Raw genomic sequence first — 16,882 nt, forward strand, 5'->3', positions numbered from 1 at the left:
TGGCTTTCAGTTTTGTATCTGGTATGAAATAGGGACAGACGCAGGTCTGACCCCCAGGTTTACACTGTTCTGCCATCAGTCTGGGCAGGTCTGCAGCGCTGCTCCCCATCCCCAAACCCGGCGGGGTGATCGTTGTACAGGTGCTCTTCTAAGAAGACTTTTTAAAAACTAGATTGTTAAATTCCATGAAAAAAATCAACTGGGACTTTTAACTGATGACACTGGATTTATAGATTAACTTGGGGGAAAAAAAATCTTTACATCAATAACTTTGATCAATGCTCTACAGATATTTGAAGAGTGAGCACCGTCAAGCACAAAGTGTTACACACGCTCTTTTTTTTTTTTTTTTTAAAGATTTTATTTATTTATTTGCGAGACAGAGAATGAGGGACAGAGAGCACGAGAGGGGGGAGGGTCAGAGGGAGAAGCAGACCCCCCGCTGAGCAGGGAGCCCGATGCGGGACTCGATCCCGGGACTCCAGGATCATGACCTGAGCCGAAGGCAGTCGCTTAACCAACTGAGCCACCCAGGCGCCCTACACACGCTCACTCTTAATTTATGAATTGTGCTGTTCAATTCTTATCCTTACTCCTTTGCATCTATTTGATCTGTGAACGTGAGACAGAAAAGTACGAATTTAGTCACCCTTTAAGGCGACGGGTATTTTTTATTTCTAAGGGGCTTTGCCTAAAATATACAAGTGGAACGCCGTTTTGCATATACAGATTTCTGAGTGTTACATCTTAGTGGAGAGTCCTATATTTCTTTTTTATCCGTATTAACCAACGCTCTCGGAGCCCTTTGCACCTGGTATTCCAGTTCGGCTGATGCGAAGCCGCCCCTCACGCCTGCCTCTTGTTGCATTTTCCCGAGAGATCTCTGTCCATTGTAATCTCAACCTTTCTGTGACACGTCGAGAGGCGGCAGAGAAAGCTAACTGTTCCCACCATCCACTTCCTCCTGGAGAACCAGAACCGCTACCCCAATCCCGGATTTCGGGGGCACGGCCGCCCTGCTGGGGCCTCCGTTCTGGCCCCGTCACATGAAGAAGTTCCTGGAACGCGTGCAGAAGTGACTCAGGCGAGTCCGCACGTGCCCGTCACGGCGAGCCAGGGCCGCCCACGAGGCCCGAGAGCCTGCCCTGCGGATGGCAGAGCGGCGGACAGAAGCCACCGCTCACCGCCCCCGGCGCCCCCCGCCCGCACGCCCGACTGGCTCCAGACTTCTCTCTGGTCTCGGCCACCGTGTCTGTCTGGGGTGTTTTTGCCCAGCAGCTCGGCCTAGTCTCTGCCCAACACACAAGCTACTTTCTGGAACTGGAATGCTCCGGGAACAAACCGAAAGGGGGCAAGGCCTTACCATTTGCACCCCGGGGACACGGCAGGCAGTGAGGAACGGAACGGGTCCTACAGGCTGGGACGGCGGTGGCCCTAACTGTGGTAAAAGTGCACTGAACTGAGGGCACGAGGGAGCCTAGGAAACACGAGAACCGGAAGTCTGACGAAGCAGGTCAGAGGAGGCCCCCGGTGGGCCGCTTGCACACAGACCGGCCAGGAGCAAACAGCCTGAAGCCCACCCATTTCCCAGACAGCGCACTGCAAACAAAGGGGGCGGGGGCAGGGGCGGGAGCCAGATGACAAGCCAACCTCCAAGGCCTCGGCGGCAGGGGTGTGGGGAGGTGGGGGCATATTTTCCGATGTCCACTCCAGGCACGGCCACGGAGGACCTCCACCAAGGCCGAATCGGCCAGGGGGCTAACGGAGCGCACAGACGCCTCTGACCAAGGAGCTCCCTCGGGGCCTGCACGGGCACCACAGGCCACAGGCCGCCCCCAGCGGGCCTCACTGGCGCCCCCCAGCTGCCGTGCGCTCGCCACGGCCGCCCTTCCGCACGGGAGCTCTCCTGTGCTTCCCTGTCGATGCCCCCGCCGCCTCACCGCCCCCTGCTGCTTGGGTGGGGGGCCTGGCGTCCAGAGAGGCCAGACCCCTCCCAGCTCACGGCTGGACTGCAAGAGCCACATCCCAAACCGCTGGAGAAGACTAAGCATCACCCGGGGCTGCAGGCGGTAACGGCCTTCAACGTAGTTTCTGTGCCGACACCCCTCCTTGTGCGCCCCGATTTCATGGGTGTTCGTCGTATTTAAATCACGGAACTACTGCCTAAGTGCAACCGGCACCGCCAGGTGTGGGAACGAGCGCAAGGGGCTCCCCGGTGGCGCCGCTCAGTCGGGGCGCCAGGGTCCGGCCACCCCGACACCCCGCCTGCTCTTCCTTAACGTTTCTAAAAATTACGTTCCTTTTCATTTCGATTAGCATCCGTTCCCTTATTCTGTCGAGTCCATTCTGTTTGCTCCTCTTGGTCCTCTTCTACACTGTTGGTTCCCGGAAATGTCTAATGGGCCTTAATTCTCCATTCCCACTTCTGAAGGTCGGGCCAGGGTGACGAGCACAGGTCTGGGTGTGGGTGCCCCCCCCCGGTTCTCCCACGGCCGGCGCTCGCCGGGGCTGACGCTCCGTGGCAGTGGGCAGGCAATGCCAGCAGGCCGGGTACTTGGTGGATTTCTCTCCTGGGAAGAGATTCCTCTCCGGTACCTGCCACCCCGCTCCGCCATGGAGGCCCAGGCTCAAGTCCTGCTCCGTTTCCCTCTGCTGCCCCAGCACCCAAGCAGGGAACCTCCCCTGAGCCTCTGCGGAGAATGTTCTTACCCAGAAGCAAACGCTATGCCCAGCGGCTCTGCGCACCCTGGGAGGGCAGGGGGCACAGCAGGTCCCGCCAACGGGCAGTCCTGTGATGACTGTCCCGTGATGACTGTCCCGACCACTGCCCCGACCGCTGCCCTGCCCTCTGAGCCTGCCAACGGGGAGCTGGGAGCCGGAAGGAAGGCTTTCCCCTCCCCCAAGCCTCTCCTGCGCCTGTTTCAGGGTGTGGGCTTTCTCTGGTCTGTTTGCTCGGTCCACCTGACCCAATCTGTGGTTTACACCAGTTCAAAATGTCTCGTCCACTGGTGATACCTGTTCTGGGTTTGTGGGGCTGTCATGGAAACTTTATAGTTTCTGCCGGATCCTAGGAGGAAGCCTAGAGTAAATGTGGACAGAACCATCCCGGCGGGACCCTCCACCTTCGACCCACCCTGAGGAGCCACGGGAGCTCTCCTCCTCCAGCCACGCCCCGTCCACAGCTCGCCTCCCGCCGCTCCGGGGACAGGGGGGAGGCACCTGCCCCCCCAGACACTCCCCGCTACCGGAACTGTGCACAGACACAGACAAAGCATGCTGCTGCCTCTACCGGAAAACCTGTCATCAGCCCTGTGCAATCCTCTCCGAAACAAGGACACAGGGTGCAAAAGAGAAGATGTAAATACATATAAAATTCCTTCCCTGCCTTCAAATCCCTGTGCAGGTGCCGCCGGGGCCCAGGGTCCTCGTTCCCAGACCGGCTTCTTTACACTGGCCTATTTATCTCAAAATATGGATTCCCAGGCCCCGCCCCCAGGAACGAATGATTCAGTTGGCCCCACGTGGCAATTCTGTTGGGCACTCAGGTATAGGACTCACTCCACGACACCACACTGGCCTCACCCTGCAGCCCTTTGTCCTTCCGTCAAGGACAGGATCTTATCTCGCTGTCAGGAATCCCCGAGGATCATTCGGAGAATGCGGAAGCCCCCACAGCCCTTCCTGACGCAGGCCAGCCAGGCATGGCCATGACTCCAATTGGGACAGCCTCGTGGTCGCTGGGCACCAAGGGCCTGCACAAAGGGAGTGTGAGCGGCCTCGTGGCAGAAAGAAGACCGAGGGCCGTGGGGCGCAGGGCTGACACCTGCCCAGGCCTGGCGCAGGGGAACGGGAGTTACCAGGGTCTGGTTGGAAAAAGGGTCTGTGTAGTTGATCCTCTGGGTGGTGCAGTTCATGTCGCCTGGCTGGCCAGGGCTCCTCAGAGGCGGAATGACCTCGTAATGGTGCTTGCAGCTGAGCAACTGGGCCTGACCCGGGTACAGAGCAATCCCTAGGGGGCACAAACAGGAAAAAGGGCATGTCAGAAGTCACAGTCTCCGGCCACACCCCTAAAATCACATCACAGACCTTTTCACGCCCACCAACAACCCAAGTTCAAGACTCCCCAGGTGACGGCAGAGGAGGGAGAAGAAGAGGGTTATGGGGGGTGGGGAGCCACGTCGGCTGCCCTCAGAAAGCCCCACTCGAACGAAAGACACAGTCCCCCTTCCCAGAAAGCCCCTCTCCTGGCCTCCCTGGCGCCTGCACGAAAACCCTCCCTACTCCACAGCCCTGCTCAGCACACCGAGGGGGCCTCCGTGAGGAGCCTGGCAGCGCCAACCGCCGGCGCCAACACCCACCTGCGGATTCATTGGGAGGCCGCCGGCTGCGGGCCTCCCCATGGCTCACTATGCCTCTCACCTCCTGCTCGATCGGGGGCTCCAGGTGTGCGAGTCACACCCCGACAGTCCCTCCCTCCCCTCAGCCAGAGCACCCCACCCCAGGCTCTACTGACAGTAGCTGTCCGACCTGAGAGCGGTGTGTGACACCCGAGAGCAGTGTGTGACACCAGACACAGGCGGAGCTCAGAGAGACCCAGAGATCAGGAAGTAAAACCCGCAGACCAAGGGACCAAAGCAGACCCACAGAGAAGAGGGACAAACACAAGACAGGGCAAAGATGGGCGAAGAAGCTGCGAGCCGCACACTTTCCAAAAGCCCAGGCAAACGGCACCCGAGGCTCTGGCTCTGCCCTGTGGCCAGGCCATCCAGAGGGTGAGTCAGGCATCCTATGGGCAGCGCAGGTGCACACAGCAGGCGGGCACAGCCCGAGCCCCCAGAGCTCATGCCCACATTTCCAGAGCCCGGCGCCAGCCTCACGGCCCTGAGGCAGACACTCCACTCCACGGCAGAGGTGACTGCCTCCCCGGGGACTGGCCTCCCGCTGCGACAGGAAAGGCAGGGAGCCCCCTCCCGAGGCAGGGCCCCAACGACCTCTGGATGGCTTTACCTCCCCTGCCACCCGTCACTCCCACGGCTCTTCCTCACTAGCTCCAGCCAGGCTAGACACATCCTCTCCAGGGAAGCCCTCTGCCTCCCTGTACTCGCCTTTGCTCCCACTGATCCCCCTCCCAGAAAAACTCTCTTCTCATCTATCAAAGCCCGGCTCAAATCCTATCTCTGTGCAAAGCCTTCCTTGCCCACCCCCGTCACGAGCGACCACGCCCGGCCCTGTCCACCCCTCTGCTCGGCACAGGACACGCTCTGCTAGGGACTGACAGCAGCTCCCTGCGTGTGTCCTCTATATCCAGGCCGTGCCCGGGCTCCTCCGGCTGCCTGTGGTGCCCAGCACGGTGGGTGAGTGCAACAGGGGCTCCTCTGTAAGCCAGTGGCCCAGACCTGGGCCCCGATGCCCGTCCGGGACAGGCTCTCTACCTGGGGCGTCATAGCGATCCACCTCCTTGTAAGACACCGACATGACAGGGTGCTTGAGCTTCTCACGGAAGTCTGTGATGGTCTGGTAGACCAGGAAGACGGCCACCGCCATGAGCAGCAGGTAGATGAAGATGAGCAGGACCGAGAAGACATTCTTCAGGCAGGCCTTGCTGAAGCGGATGCTGCTGGACGCCGACTCGCTGTCCAGGGCTGAACAACATCACACCGGTGACCCAGAGCCCAGCGGCAGGTGCAGCCGGAGACGGTCGGCAACCTCCAGGCCCTTTACCTGCTTTACCAAGGAGGCAAGGTCACCCGCACCCCCAACCCTCCCACCTCAGCTCCCTCCCCCAAATCATAACACGTGGCACATGTCGACATTCACCGGGCACTTACTGCGCCAGAAAGGGGGCTCCAAGCGGAAGGAGACCGTTATTCTCTTTAAGAACCTCCCATCTGGAGGACAGATTACAATCCAATATGGAAACCGGCCCCAACTGATTTTTCTGGCCTTCTCCCTTACCACTCCGCTCCTCCAGCACCTCCGGCTCCAGCTGCGCTAAATGACTTTCTGTCCCTCCAGCGCGCAGAGCCCCCCTCGGCCCCAGGGCCCCTCCCATCTGCCCATCCCCGTGCTTGGCCTGAAGCGCTTTTCTTCCACAGCTGACTGCTAACTCACACTTCAGGTTCTGGTTTAGAAGGCCATCTCCTCGAGGAAGCCTTCCCGGACCCATACACTGGTTGGAGGACCCCTTTGTCAATGCTCCCAAGGCACCCCTCACGTCCTCTCTCGTCTCTCTGCAACCTCACTATCCGTGGCACGTCTTTCCATCCTCCTCGGCTGTGAGCTCCGTGAGGGCAGGGCCAGTCTTGCTCACGCTGAACCACTAGCCCTTCACAACGTGCCTGGAAGAGAGCGGCATCCTGCATGTCTATGGTGAGTGACTCGACAGCTGGGTAAATGCGTCCTGACGCCATCCCCACAGCACGGCTCTGCCTCTCCTGCCTGCACTCAGACCGCCCCCAGCCTCGATTACGCTCTGCTACAAACTAAATTACGTGTCTGCCCAAAAAATTCATACCCTGAAGCCCTAACCTCCAGTGTGACTGCGCTTGGAAATAGGGCATCTTTTAAGGAGATTAATTAAGGTTAAATGAGGGCATAACGGTGGGGCCCAGATCCAATAGGACTAGTGTCCTTCTAAGAAAGATGAAGGGACACCAGGGACATATACACACAGAGAAAAAGCCCCATGAGGACACAGGGAGAAGGTGGCCATGTGCGAGCCAAGGAGAGGGGCCTCATGAGAAACCAAACTTGGCCAACACCTTGATCTTTGATTTCCAGTCTCTAGAACTGAGAAAAAAAAAAATGTCTGTTGTTTCAGCCACCCAGCCTGGGGTTCTTTGGTACAGCACCCCAAGCCGACTGAGACATTCCCATGCTGCTCTCTGTATTGTCTCTACTCTTCGGCCGAAGCTGGAGCTCCCTGAGGAAAAAGCCCTATTCCCTCCACAGTGGCTGAGCCCAAAGCTGAGGACAAGCGTGAATGTAAGTCCAAAAAGGTATGTGCTTGGCTTCTGGCTTCCACCAATGACAGAGTAGCTTAGTCACACCACCCTCCTACAGACAACAATTACAAAGTTTGACCAAATCCTTAAAAGTTATGTGAAGGCACTGGGGAGTGATCAAAAGCAGGCAGAAACGAGAACAGTCGACCTTGGAAGGAAAGCAACTGCACCTGATCAGACTTATACATTTGCATGTTGTGCCTGAGGGCATGTCCCCATCTCTAGGGGGCGCAGTTCCCTGTGGCAGTGGGCAAAGTGCAGGGCTGGCAGAGCAGTCAGAAAGCTAAGGGGAACCTTGAAAGGGATGGGGAGGGTGAACCCCCAAATCTGCAAATAAAATATGTTCAAATTCTTGGCTGGAGACCCCAGGGGGCCCAAGAAAAAAAGCAGCAACTGGAAACAAAAAGAACTGAGTGGAGATTCCAGCTGCTGCTAGTAGAGGGGACCCAGGAATTGGAACTTGAGTCTCATCACATTAACTACCTGCTAAGACAAAAACCCTTCAGAGGACTGTAACAGAATCCAGAACCTCCACACTGTACCATTACCATGTCTACTGTTAAATCAGAAATCACTAGACATGCAAAGAAACAAGAAAACATGACCCAAACTCAAGAAAAAAGTAGTGTATAGAAACCAAAGCCAAGATGACCCAGATGTTGCCATCAGCAGACAGGAACTTTACAGCACTTGAAGGAATTAAAGGAAAATATATAGATAAGGAATGGACAAAGGGGGAATAGAGAAAGAGAAACTATAAAAAAGAACCAGGGACACCTGGGTGGCTCAGTCAGTTAAGCATCTGCCTTCAGCTCAGGTCATGATCTCGAGGTCCTGGGATCAAGCCCCACATTGGACTTCCTGTTCAGCAGGGAGCCTGTTTCTCCATCTCCCTCTGCCCCTTCCTCGCCCCCCCACCGTGCTCTCTCTCTCTCAAATAAATAAATAAAATAAAATAAAATAAAATAAAAAAAGAACCAAATGGAAATTCTAAAGCTGGAAAGTAATGAAATGAAATGAAAAATTCCCTGCACTGTCTTAATAGCAAAAGAAGGCAGGAAAAAAAGAGTCAGTGCATTTGAAGTTAAATAAACACAAGTTAAACAATTTGAAAAAAACAACTGAAGGAAAAACTGAACAGAGCTTATCTAGATAACTGTGGGACAATATCCAGCAGTCTAACAACATCTAACTTAAGAGAGAAAATGGGTCACAAAGAGTATTTGAAAAAATAATGGCCCAAACTTCCCAAAACTGGAGAAAAGAAACATCAATTTGCAGATCCCAGAAGCTCAATACATGCCAAGCAGACTAAATAAGAAACCGCTCCCAGGCAAATCACAGTCAAACTACAAACGCGAAGAGAAAAAATCCTGAGAGCAGCTAGAAAAAAAAAAAAGACAAATTACATAGAGGATATTATATCTAATGACAGGTAACTTTTGATCAGAAATAATGGAGGCCAAAAGACAATGGAATATCCTTAAAGGGCTGGAAGAAAAAAATTCTGTCAACCATGAATTAAATCCCAGCAAAACTAACTTTCAAAAAATGAAGGTGAAATAAAGATATTTTCAAACATAAAAGCTGAGAGAATTCATCGCCAAAAGATCTGCACCACGATGCATGTCAAAGAAATTCTGAAAGCCAAAGGGAACTAACACTAGATGATAACTCTCAAACATACAGGAAGGAATAAAGATCACTGAAGTGCTAAACAGGTGGGTAAATATGAAAAGCTGCTTATGTATTTTTAAAACGTAAGACTATCTAAGGCAAAAATTATACAATATCATAAGGTTTATAAGTTGCAGGAAAGAACGGAGAAACAAAAAATACACGAGACAAACAGAAAACAGCAAAATGGTAGAACCAAATCCAACTATATCAATAATTACATTAAATGTAAACAGGCTAGGGGAGGGTCCGAGATGGCAACATAGGAAGACCTTGAACTCATGTCCTCCCACAGTCACATCAATTCTACACCCAGATATAGAGCAATTCTTCCTGAAGAACTGATGGCTGATCCAACAACTTCTGCAAAACAAAACATAAAGGGACCACACAGAGAAGGGCACGAGAGCTGGGAACACAGTAACAACAGGCACGCCTCCCCTGACACTGAGGACTGGAGTAGAGAGGAACAGCACTGAGGGACCCTGTGCAGATTCACCTGCCCTGGGGCACAGAAAAAAAGCTGTGGTTTAAAAGGCTTAAATGACTAAAGGTGAAGGAAACCCATTCACTAACCCTAGAGCCTCTGACAAATGGTGGGGAAATTGCTAGAATTTTCTCTGGGGTCAGAGGTGCTGGAGAGCACCACCGTTTATGTTGCCCCTCCACCTTGGTAGACAGATGGGAGCAGAGGCTAGACACTCGAGCCTGCCTACTGCCTCAGTGAGCTTCAGGCCCCCAGCCCATATCAGCTCTAGCCATATTCCCAAGGTGCCCCCCTCAACCCATGCCTGCTCAAGCACCAGGTGGCCCCAGCATGGCACACCCCAGACCCCCATCCCACCCTCACCTGTGCCAGCTTCAGTTTTCCCTTCCAGGGTGCCCCCTGCAGAGAACACCCAGGGACCCCAAGTTAGCACCCACTACAGCTCCAGTCAGCCAGCTAAAGCTACACCCAGCCAGGTACACACAGTCTATGCAGATAAGTTCCTACATAAATGTTACTCTTTCCAAACAGGGAGAGGCAGCTGTTTCACCTAATTCATGGAAACAAACACAGAAGATCAAACAAAATGAGGAGACATATAAACATGCTCCAAACAAAAGAACAAATCTTCAGAAAAAGAACTAAACAAAACAGAGATAAGCAATCTACCTGATTAATAGTCATAAACATGCTCACGAGACTAAAACAGGAGTGGATGAGCTCAGTGAGAAATTCAACAAAGAGAAAGAAAACATAAAAAAGAACCAACCAGAGTTGAAGAATACAGTAACTGAAATGAAAAATACAGGAGAGGACATCAACAGCAGATTAGCAGATGCAGAATGGATCAGCAATCTGGAAGAAAGGATAATGGAAAGTACCCACTGAACAGCAAAAAGAAAAAAGAATTTTAAAAAATGAGGATAGGTTATCGACAGATGAATGGATAAAGAAGATGTGGTGTGTGTGTATATACACAGCGTGTGTGTGTATACATTCCACTGTGTGTGTGTATACATTCCACTGTGTGTATATACACACACAATGGAATCCTACTCAGCCATCAAAAAAATGAAATCTTGCCATTTGGAATGACATGGATGGAACTAGAGGATATTATGCTAAGAGAAATAAGTCAATCAAAGAAAGACAATTATCATATGACCTCACTCATATGTGGAATTTAAGAAATAAAACAGGAGCACTGGGGAAGGGGGGAAAAATAAAACAAGACGAAATCAGAGAGACAAACAATAAGAGACTCTTAATCATAGGAAACAAACTGAGGATTGCTGGGGGGATGGGGTAACTGGATGATGGACATTAAGGAGGGCACATGATGTAATGAGCACTGGGTATTATATAGGACTGATGAATCACTGAACTCTACCTCTAAAACTAATAATACATTATATATTAATTAATCGATTTAAATTTTTTAAAAGTGGGATATAGCGGGTGCCTGGGTGGCTCAGTTGGTTAGGTGACTGCCTTTGGCTCAGGTCATGATCCTGGAGTCCTGGGATTGAGTACCGCATCGGGCTCCCTGCTCAGCAGGGACTCTGCTTCTCCCTCTGACCCTCCCCCCTCTCATGGGCTCTCTCTCTCTCATTCTCTCTCTCTCTCAAATAAATAAAATCTTTAAAAAAAATTTTTAAAAAGTGGGATATAGCTGTTATAATATTAAAAATCTTAATTTTGAAAATATTAAAAATCTTAAGTGAAAAAAAAATTGAGAATAGGTTACAGGATCTATGAGGTAACTTCAAGTGTATTAACATTTGCATTATGGGAGTCCCAGAAGAAGAGAGAGAAAAGGGGCAGAAAACTTATTTGAAGAAATAATAGCTGAAAAGTTCTCTAATTTGGGGAAAGAGATATCCAGAAAGCCCCAAATAAGATGAATTCAACAAAGTCCACACCAAGACATAATAATTAAAATGTCAAAGATTAAAGATAAAGAGAGAATCTTATTTTTTTTTTAAGATTTTATTTATTTATTTGACTGGGAGAGAGAGCACAAGCGGGGAGGAGGCGGAGAGGGAGAAGCAGGCTCCCTGTGGGGCTTGATCCTAGGACCCTGGGATCATAACCTAAGCTGAAGGCAGACACGTAACCGACTGAGCCACCCAGGTGCCCCAAAGAGAGAATCTTAAAGGGAGCAAGAGAAAAGCAAAAAGTAACTAACAAGGGAAATCCCATTAGGCTATCAGCTGATTTTTCAGCAGAAACACTGAAGTGGCATGATATATTCAAAGTGCTGAAAAAAAACCTACTACCAAGAATACTCTACCTAGCAAGTTTATTATTCAGAATTGAAGGAGAGAGAGTTTCCCGGACAAACAAAATTTAAAGGAGTTCATCACCACTAACCTGGCCATTAAAGATTTCTTTAAGCAGAACAAAACATAACTAGAAGAAGATTATGAAAGGAAAAAATTTCATGGGTGGAAGTAAACATATAGTAAAGGTAGTAGATCAATCACCTAGAAAGCTAGTATAAAGGTTAAAAAACAAAAGTAGTAAAATCAATTATATCTAAAACATTAGTGAAGAGATTCACAAAATAGAAAGATGTATATGACATCATATACATAAAAACAGGGGAAGTAAAAATGTAGTGCTTTTAGAATGTGTTTGAACTTAAATGACCATCAACTTAATACACATTGCTATATACTTAGGATATTATATATGAACCGCATGGTTACCACAAACTAAAAATCTGTACTAGATACACAAAAAATAAAGAGAAAGGAATCCAAACATAACACCAAAGAAAGTCATCAATCACAAGGGAAGAGAGCAAGAGAAGAAGAAACAGAGAAAAACTATAAAAACAACCAGAAAACAATAAACAAAATGGCAATAAGTACATGCCTATCAAAACTTTAGATGTAAACAGTCTAAATGCTCCAATCAAAAGACTGAATGGATAAAGAAACAAGACCCATCTACATGCTGCCTACAAGAGACTCACCTGAGACCTGAAAGTGAATGGATGGGAAAAACATTTACCATGCAAATGAAAGCAGGAAAAAAAACAAACAAAAACAAAAACAAACCCCCCCCCCAAAACTGGAGTAGCAATACTTTTATCAGACAAAACAGACTTTAAAACAGACTATAGCAAGAGACAAAGAAGGGCATTACATAATGATAAAGTAATCCAACAAGAGGATATAATAATTGTAAGTATCTATGCCCAACATTGGAGTATCTAAATACATGAAGCAAATATTAACAGACAGCAAGAGAGAAACTGATGGTACACCCCACTTACACCAATGGATAGATCATCCAGGCAGAAAATCAATAAGGAAACAGTGTCTCTAAACGACACATTAGACCAGATAGACTTAACAGATATAAACAGAACATTCCACCCCGAATCAACAAAATACACATTCTTTTCAAGCACACGTAGAACATTATCCAGAAAAGATCACATTAGGTCATAAAATAAGTCTCAATAAATTTAAGAAGACTGGAATCATATCAAATATCTTTTATGACCACAACTGTATGAAACTATAGAGATTACAAGAAAAAAAGACTAGAAAAAAGCAGAAACACATGTAGGCTAAACAACATGCTACTAAACAACAAATGAGTGAATGAAGAAATCAAAAAGAACATAAAAAAAATACCTGGAAACAAATGAAAATGGAAACACAACAGTTCAAAATATTTGGGATGCAGCAAAGGCAGTTTTCAGAGAGAAGTTTATAGCAATACAGGCCTACCTCAACAAACAAGAAAAATCTCAATCTAACCCTACACCTAAAGAAACTAGAAAAAGAGGAACAAACAAAGCCCAAAGTTAATAAAAGGAAGGAAATAATAAAGATCAAGCAGATATAAATGAACCAAGAGCTGGTTCTTTAAAGGATAAACAAAATTGATAAACCTTTAGCCAGACTCATCAAGGAAAAGAGTGAGGACTCAAAGAATAAAATCAGAAATGAAAGAGAAATTAAAACTGATAACACAGAAATAAAAAGGATTATAAAAGACTACTACAAAAAATTATACACCACAAATTGGACGACCTAGAAGAAATAAATTCCTAGAAATATACAATCTTCCAAGACTGAATCAGGAAGAAATAAAAAATCTAAACAGATTTCTGTTCAGATTGCCCCAACACCAAAACCAAAGACACTACCAAAAAAAGAAAATGACAGGCCAATATTCCTGATGAATATAGATACAAAAATACTCAACAAAATATTAGCAAACCAAATTCAACAACACATTAAAAAGTTCATTGACCAAGATCAACTGGGATTTATTCCAGAGAGATTTATTCAAGAATGGTTCAATACTGCAAATAAATCAATGTGATACACCACATTAACAAAATGAAGGATAAAAACCATACGATCATCCCAATAGACGCAGCAAAAGCATTTGACAAAATTCAACATCCATTCATGATTTAAAAAACTCTCAACAAAGGGTCAGAGGGAACATATCTCAACATAATAAAGGCCATATATGACAAACCCACAACTAACATCATACTCAACAGTAAAAAACTGAAAGCTTTTCCTCTAAGATCAGGAACAAGACAAGATGTCCATTCTTGCCATTTTTATTCAACACAGAACTAGAAGTCCTAGCGGCAGCAATCAGACAAGAAATAAAAACCATTCAAATTGGAAAGGAAGAAGTGAAACTGTCACTTTTTGCAGATAGCATGATACTGTATATGGAAACCCTAAAGACTCCACTAAAAACCATTAGAAATAATAAATGAATTCAGTAAAGTTGCAGGATACAAAGTTAACATACAGAAATCTGTTGCAGTTCTATACACTAATAACAAAGTAGCAGAAAGTGAAATTAAGAAAACAATCCCATTTATGATTGCACCAAAAAGAATAAAATACCCAGGAATAAATTTAACCAAGGAAGTGAAAGACTTGTACTCTGAAAACTATAAGACGCTGTTGAAAGAAATTGAAGATAACACCAAAAAATGAAAAGATAACCACACTCATGGACTGGACGAATTAATATTGTTAAGATGTCCATACTACCCAAAGCAATCTACAGATCCAATGCAATCCCTTTCAAAATACCAATAGTATTTTTACAGAACTAGAATACTAAAATCTGTATGGAACCAAAAAAGACTGAATAGACAAAGCAATCTTGAGAAAGAACAAAGCTGGAGGTATCACCATCCCAGATTTCAAGCTATACTATAAAACTATAGTAATCAAAACAGTATGGTACTGGCACAAAATAGACACAAAGGTCAACAGAACAGAGTAGGTAGCCCAGAAATGAACCCAGAAATGTTTGCATATGGTCAATTAATCTACAACAAAGGAGGGAAGAATATACAATGCAGAAAAGACAGTCTCTTCAATACGTGGTGTTGAGAAAACCGGACAGCTACATGCAAAAAAATAAAACTGGACCACTTTCTTACACCATACAACTTACATATACACAAAAGTACACTCTAAATGGAATTAAGACTGGAAACTATAAAACTCCTAAAGGAAAACATAGTCATTAATCTCTTGGACACTGGCCTTAGCAACATTTTTCTGGATCTGTCTCCTTATGCAAGGGAAACAAAAGAAAACAGACTATTGGGACTACACCAAACTAAAAAGCTGTTGCACAGCAAAGGAAACCATCAACAAAATGAAAAGGCAACCTACTAAATGATATATCATTTGCAAATGATATATCCAACAAAGGGTTAATATCCAAAATATATCAAGAACGCATTCAACTCATGTATCACCCTCCAAAAAATCAGATTAAAAAAATGGCAGAGGATCTGAAAGACCATTTTCCGAAGAAGACATCCAGATGGCCAACAGACACATGAAATGATGCTCAACATCACTAATCGTCAAGGAAATGCAAATCAAAACCACAATGAGATATCCCTTCACACCAGTCAGAATGGCTAGTACCAAAAACACAAGAAATAAGTGTAGGCAAGGATGTGCAGAAAAAGGAACCCTCACGTCGTGTTGATGGGAAAGTAAGCTGATACAGCCACTATGGAAAACAGTATGGAGGTTCCTCAAAAAATGAAAAATAGAACTACCATTCCACTACTGGGTATTCACTCAAAGAAAACAAAAACACTAATTCAAAAAGATATATGCGGGCACCTGGGTGGCTCAGTTGGTTAAGCGACTGCCTTCGGCTCAGGTCATGATCCTGGAGTCCCGGGATCGAGTCCCGCATCGGGCTCCCTGCTTGGCAGGGAGTCTGCTTCTCCCTCTGACCCTCCTCCCTCTCATGCTGTCTCTCATTCTCTCTCTCTCTCAAATAAATAAATAAAATCTTTAAAAAAAGATATATGCACTCCTATGTCTATTGCAGCACTATTTACAATAGCTAAGATGTGAAAACAACCCAAGTGTCCAGCAATAGATGAATGGATAAAGAAGATGTGGAATATTACTCAGCCATAAAAAAAGAATGAAATCTTGCCATTCACAACAACATGGATGGATCCAGGGAATATTATGCTAAGTGAAATTAAGTCAGACAGAAAAAGACAAATACCATATGATTTCACTTATAAGCAGAATCTAAAAAGCAAAACAAACAGAAATAGACTCATAAATACAGAGAACAAGTTGGAGGTCACCAGAAGGGAGAAGAGTGGGGGTGACAGGCAAAATAGAACTAAAAAGGACAGAAGAGAACAAAAAAGGAACTAAGAGATTCAAACTTCAGGCCTTCCTAGCAGTGACAACCTCCCCACAAGAACATGCCCCTTGCAAGGACCTCCTGTATCCCTCCCTGGAAGAGAAGCAGAAGCATACGCAGCAGCGCCTGGTGCAGCGCTGTAATTCCTACTTCATGGACGTGAAATGCCCAGGGTGCTATAAAATCACCACCATCTGTAGCCATGCACAAACACAGCAGTTTTGTGTGTTGCCTGTCCTTTGTCAACCTATAAGGAAGAAAAGCAAAGCTTCCAGAAGGATGCTCCTTCAGACAGAAGCAGCACTAAAAGCAACCTGAATCAAAATGAGTGGAAAACCATAAACACATTTTAAATTTAAAAAAAAGGGGGGGGGTGCCTGGGTGGCTCAGTTGTTGAGCGTCTGCCTTTGGCTTGGGCCATGGTCTCGGGGTCCTGGGATCGAGCCCCACGTCGGGCTCCCTGCTCAGTGGGGAGTCTGCTTCTCCCTCTCCCCCTCCCCCTGCTTGTGTTCCCTCTCTTGCTGTGTCTCTCTAATAAATAAATAGATCTTTAAAAAAAAAAAAAACAAAACAAAAAACGGGTGCCTGGGTGGCTCAGTCGTTGAGCATCTGCCTTCGGCTCAGGTCATGATCCCAGGGTCCTGGGATCGAGTCCCACATCGGGCTCCCTCCTCGAGGGGAAGCCTGCTTCTCCCTCTCCCACTCCCGCTGCTTGTGTTCCTGCTCTTGCTATCTCTGTCTCTGTCAAATAAATAAATAAAATCTTTAAAAATAAATAAATAAATAAATAAATAAATAAATAAATAAATAAAAAGATACAAACTTCCAGTTATAAAGTAAGTTCTGGGGATGAAAAAGTACAGCATAGAGAATACAGTCAATAATTTTGTAGTAACTCTGTATGGTGACGGATGGCAATTTACTGTGGTGAGTACCATGTAACATGTACAAATGTTGAATCACCATGTTGTACACCTGGAACTAATATATCAGTCTATAACTGTTGTCAACTATACTTCAA

The 16,882-nt window shown here is 47.0% G+C and overlaps 1 protein-coding gene across 2 annotated transcripts in view; it reads right to left on the reverse strand.

Moving 5' to 3' along the window:
* PACC1 (proton activated chloride channel 1) overlaps window positions 1–16,882 on the reverse strand; it is a 40,164-nt gene that overhangs the window by 9,260 nt on the left and 14,022 nt on the right. For both annotated transcript variants that reach the window (XM_032393008.1, XM_032393010.1), the window contains exons 3-4: window positions 5,433–5,642; window positions 3,858–4,009 (exon numbers count right to left, since the gene is read on the reverse strand). In XM_032393008.1, the coding sequence (XP_032248899.1) occupies window positions 3,858–4,009; window positions 5,433–5,642 (362 nt within the window). The remainder of the gene's footprint in view (window positions 1–3,857; window positions 4,010–5,432; window positions 5,643–16,882) is intronic.

The sequence above is a fragment of the Phoca vitulina genome, unplaced genomic scaffold (assembly GCF_004348235.1).
Source record: "Phoca vitulina isolate PV1807 unplaced genomic scaffold, GSC_HSeal_1.0 scaffold71, whole genome shotgun sequence".
Taxonomy (NCBI): domain Eukaryota; kingdom Metazoa; phylum Chordata; class Mammalia; order Carnivora; family Phocidae; genus Phoca; species Phoca vitulina.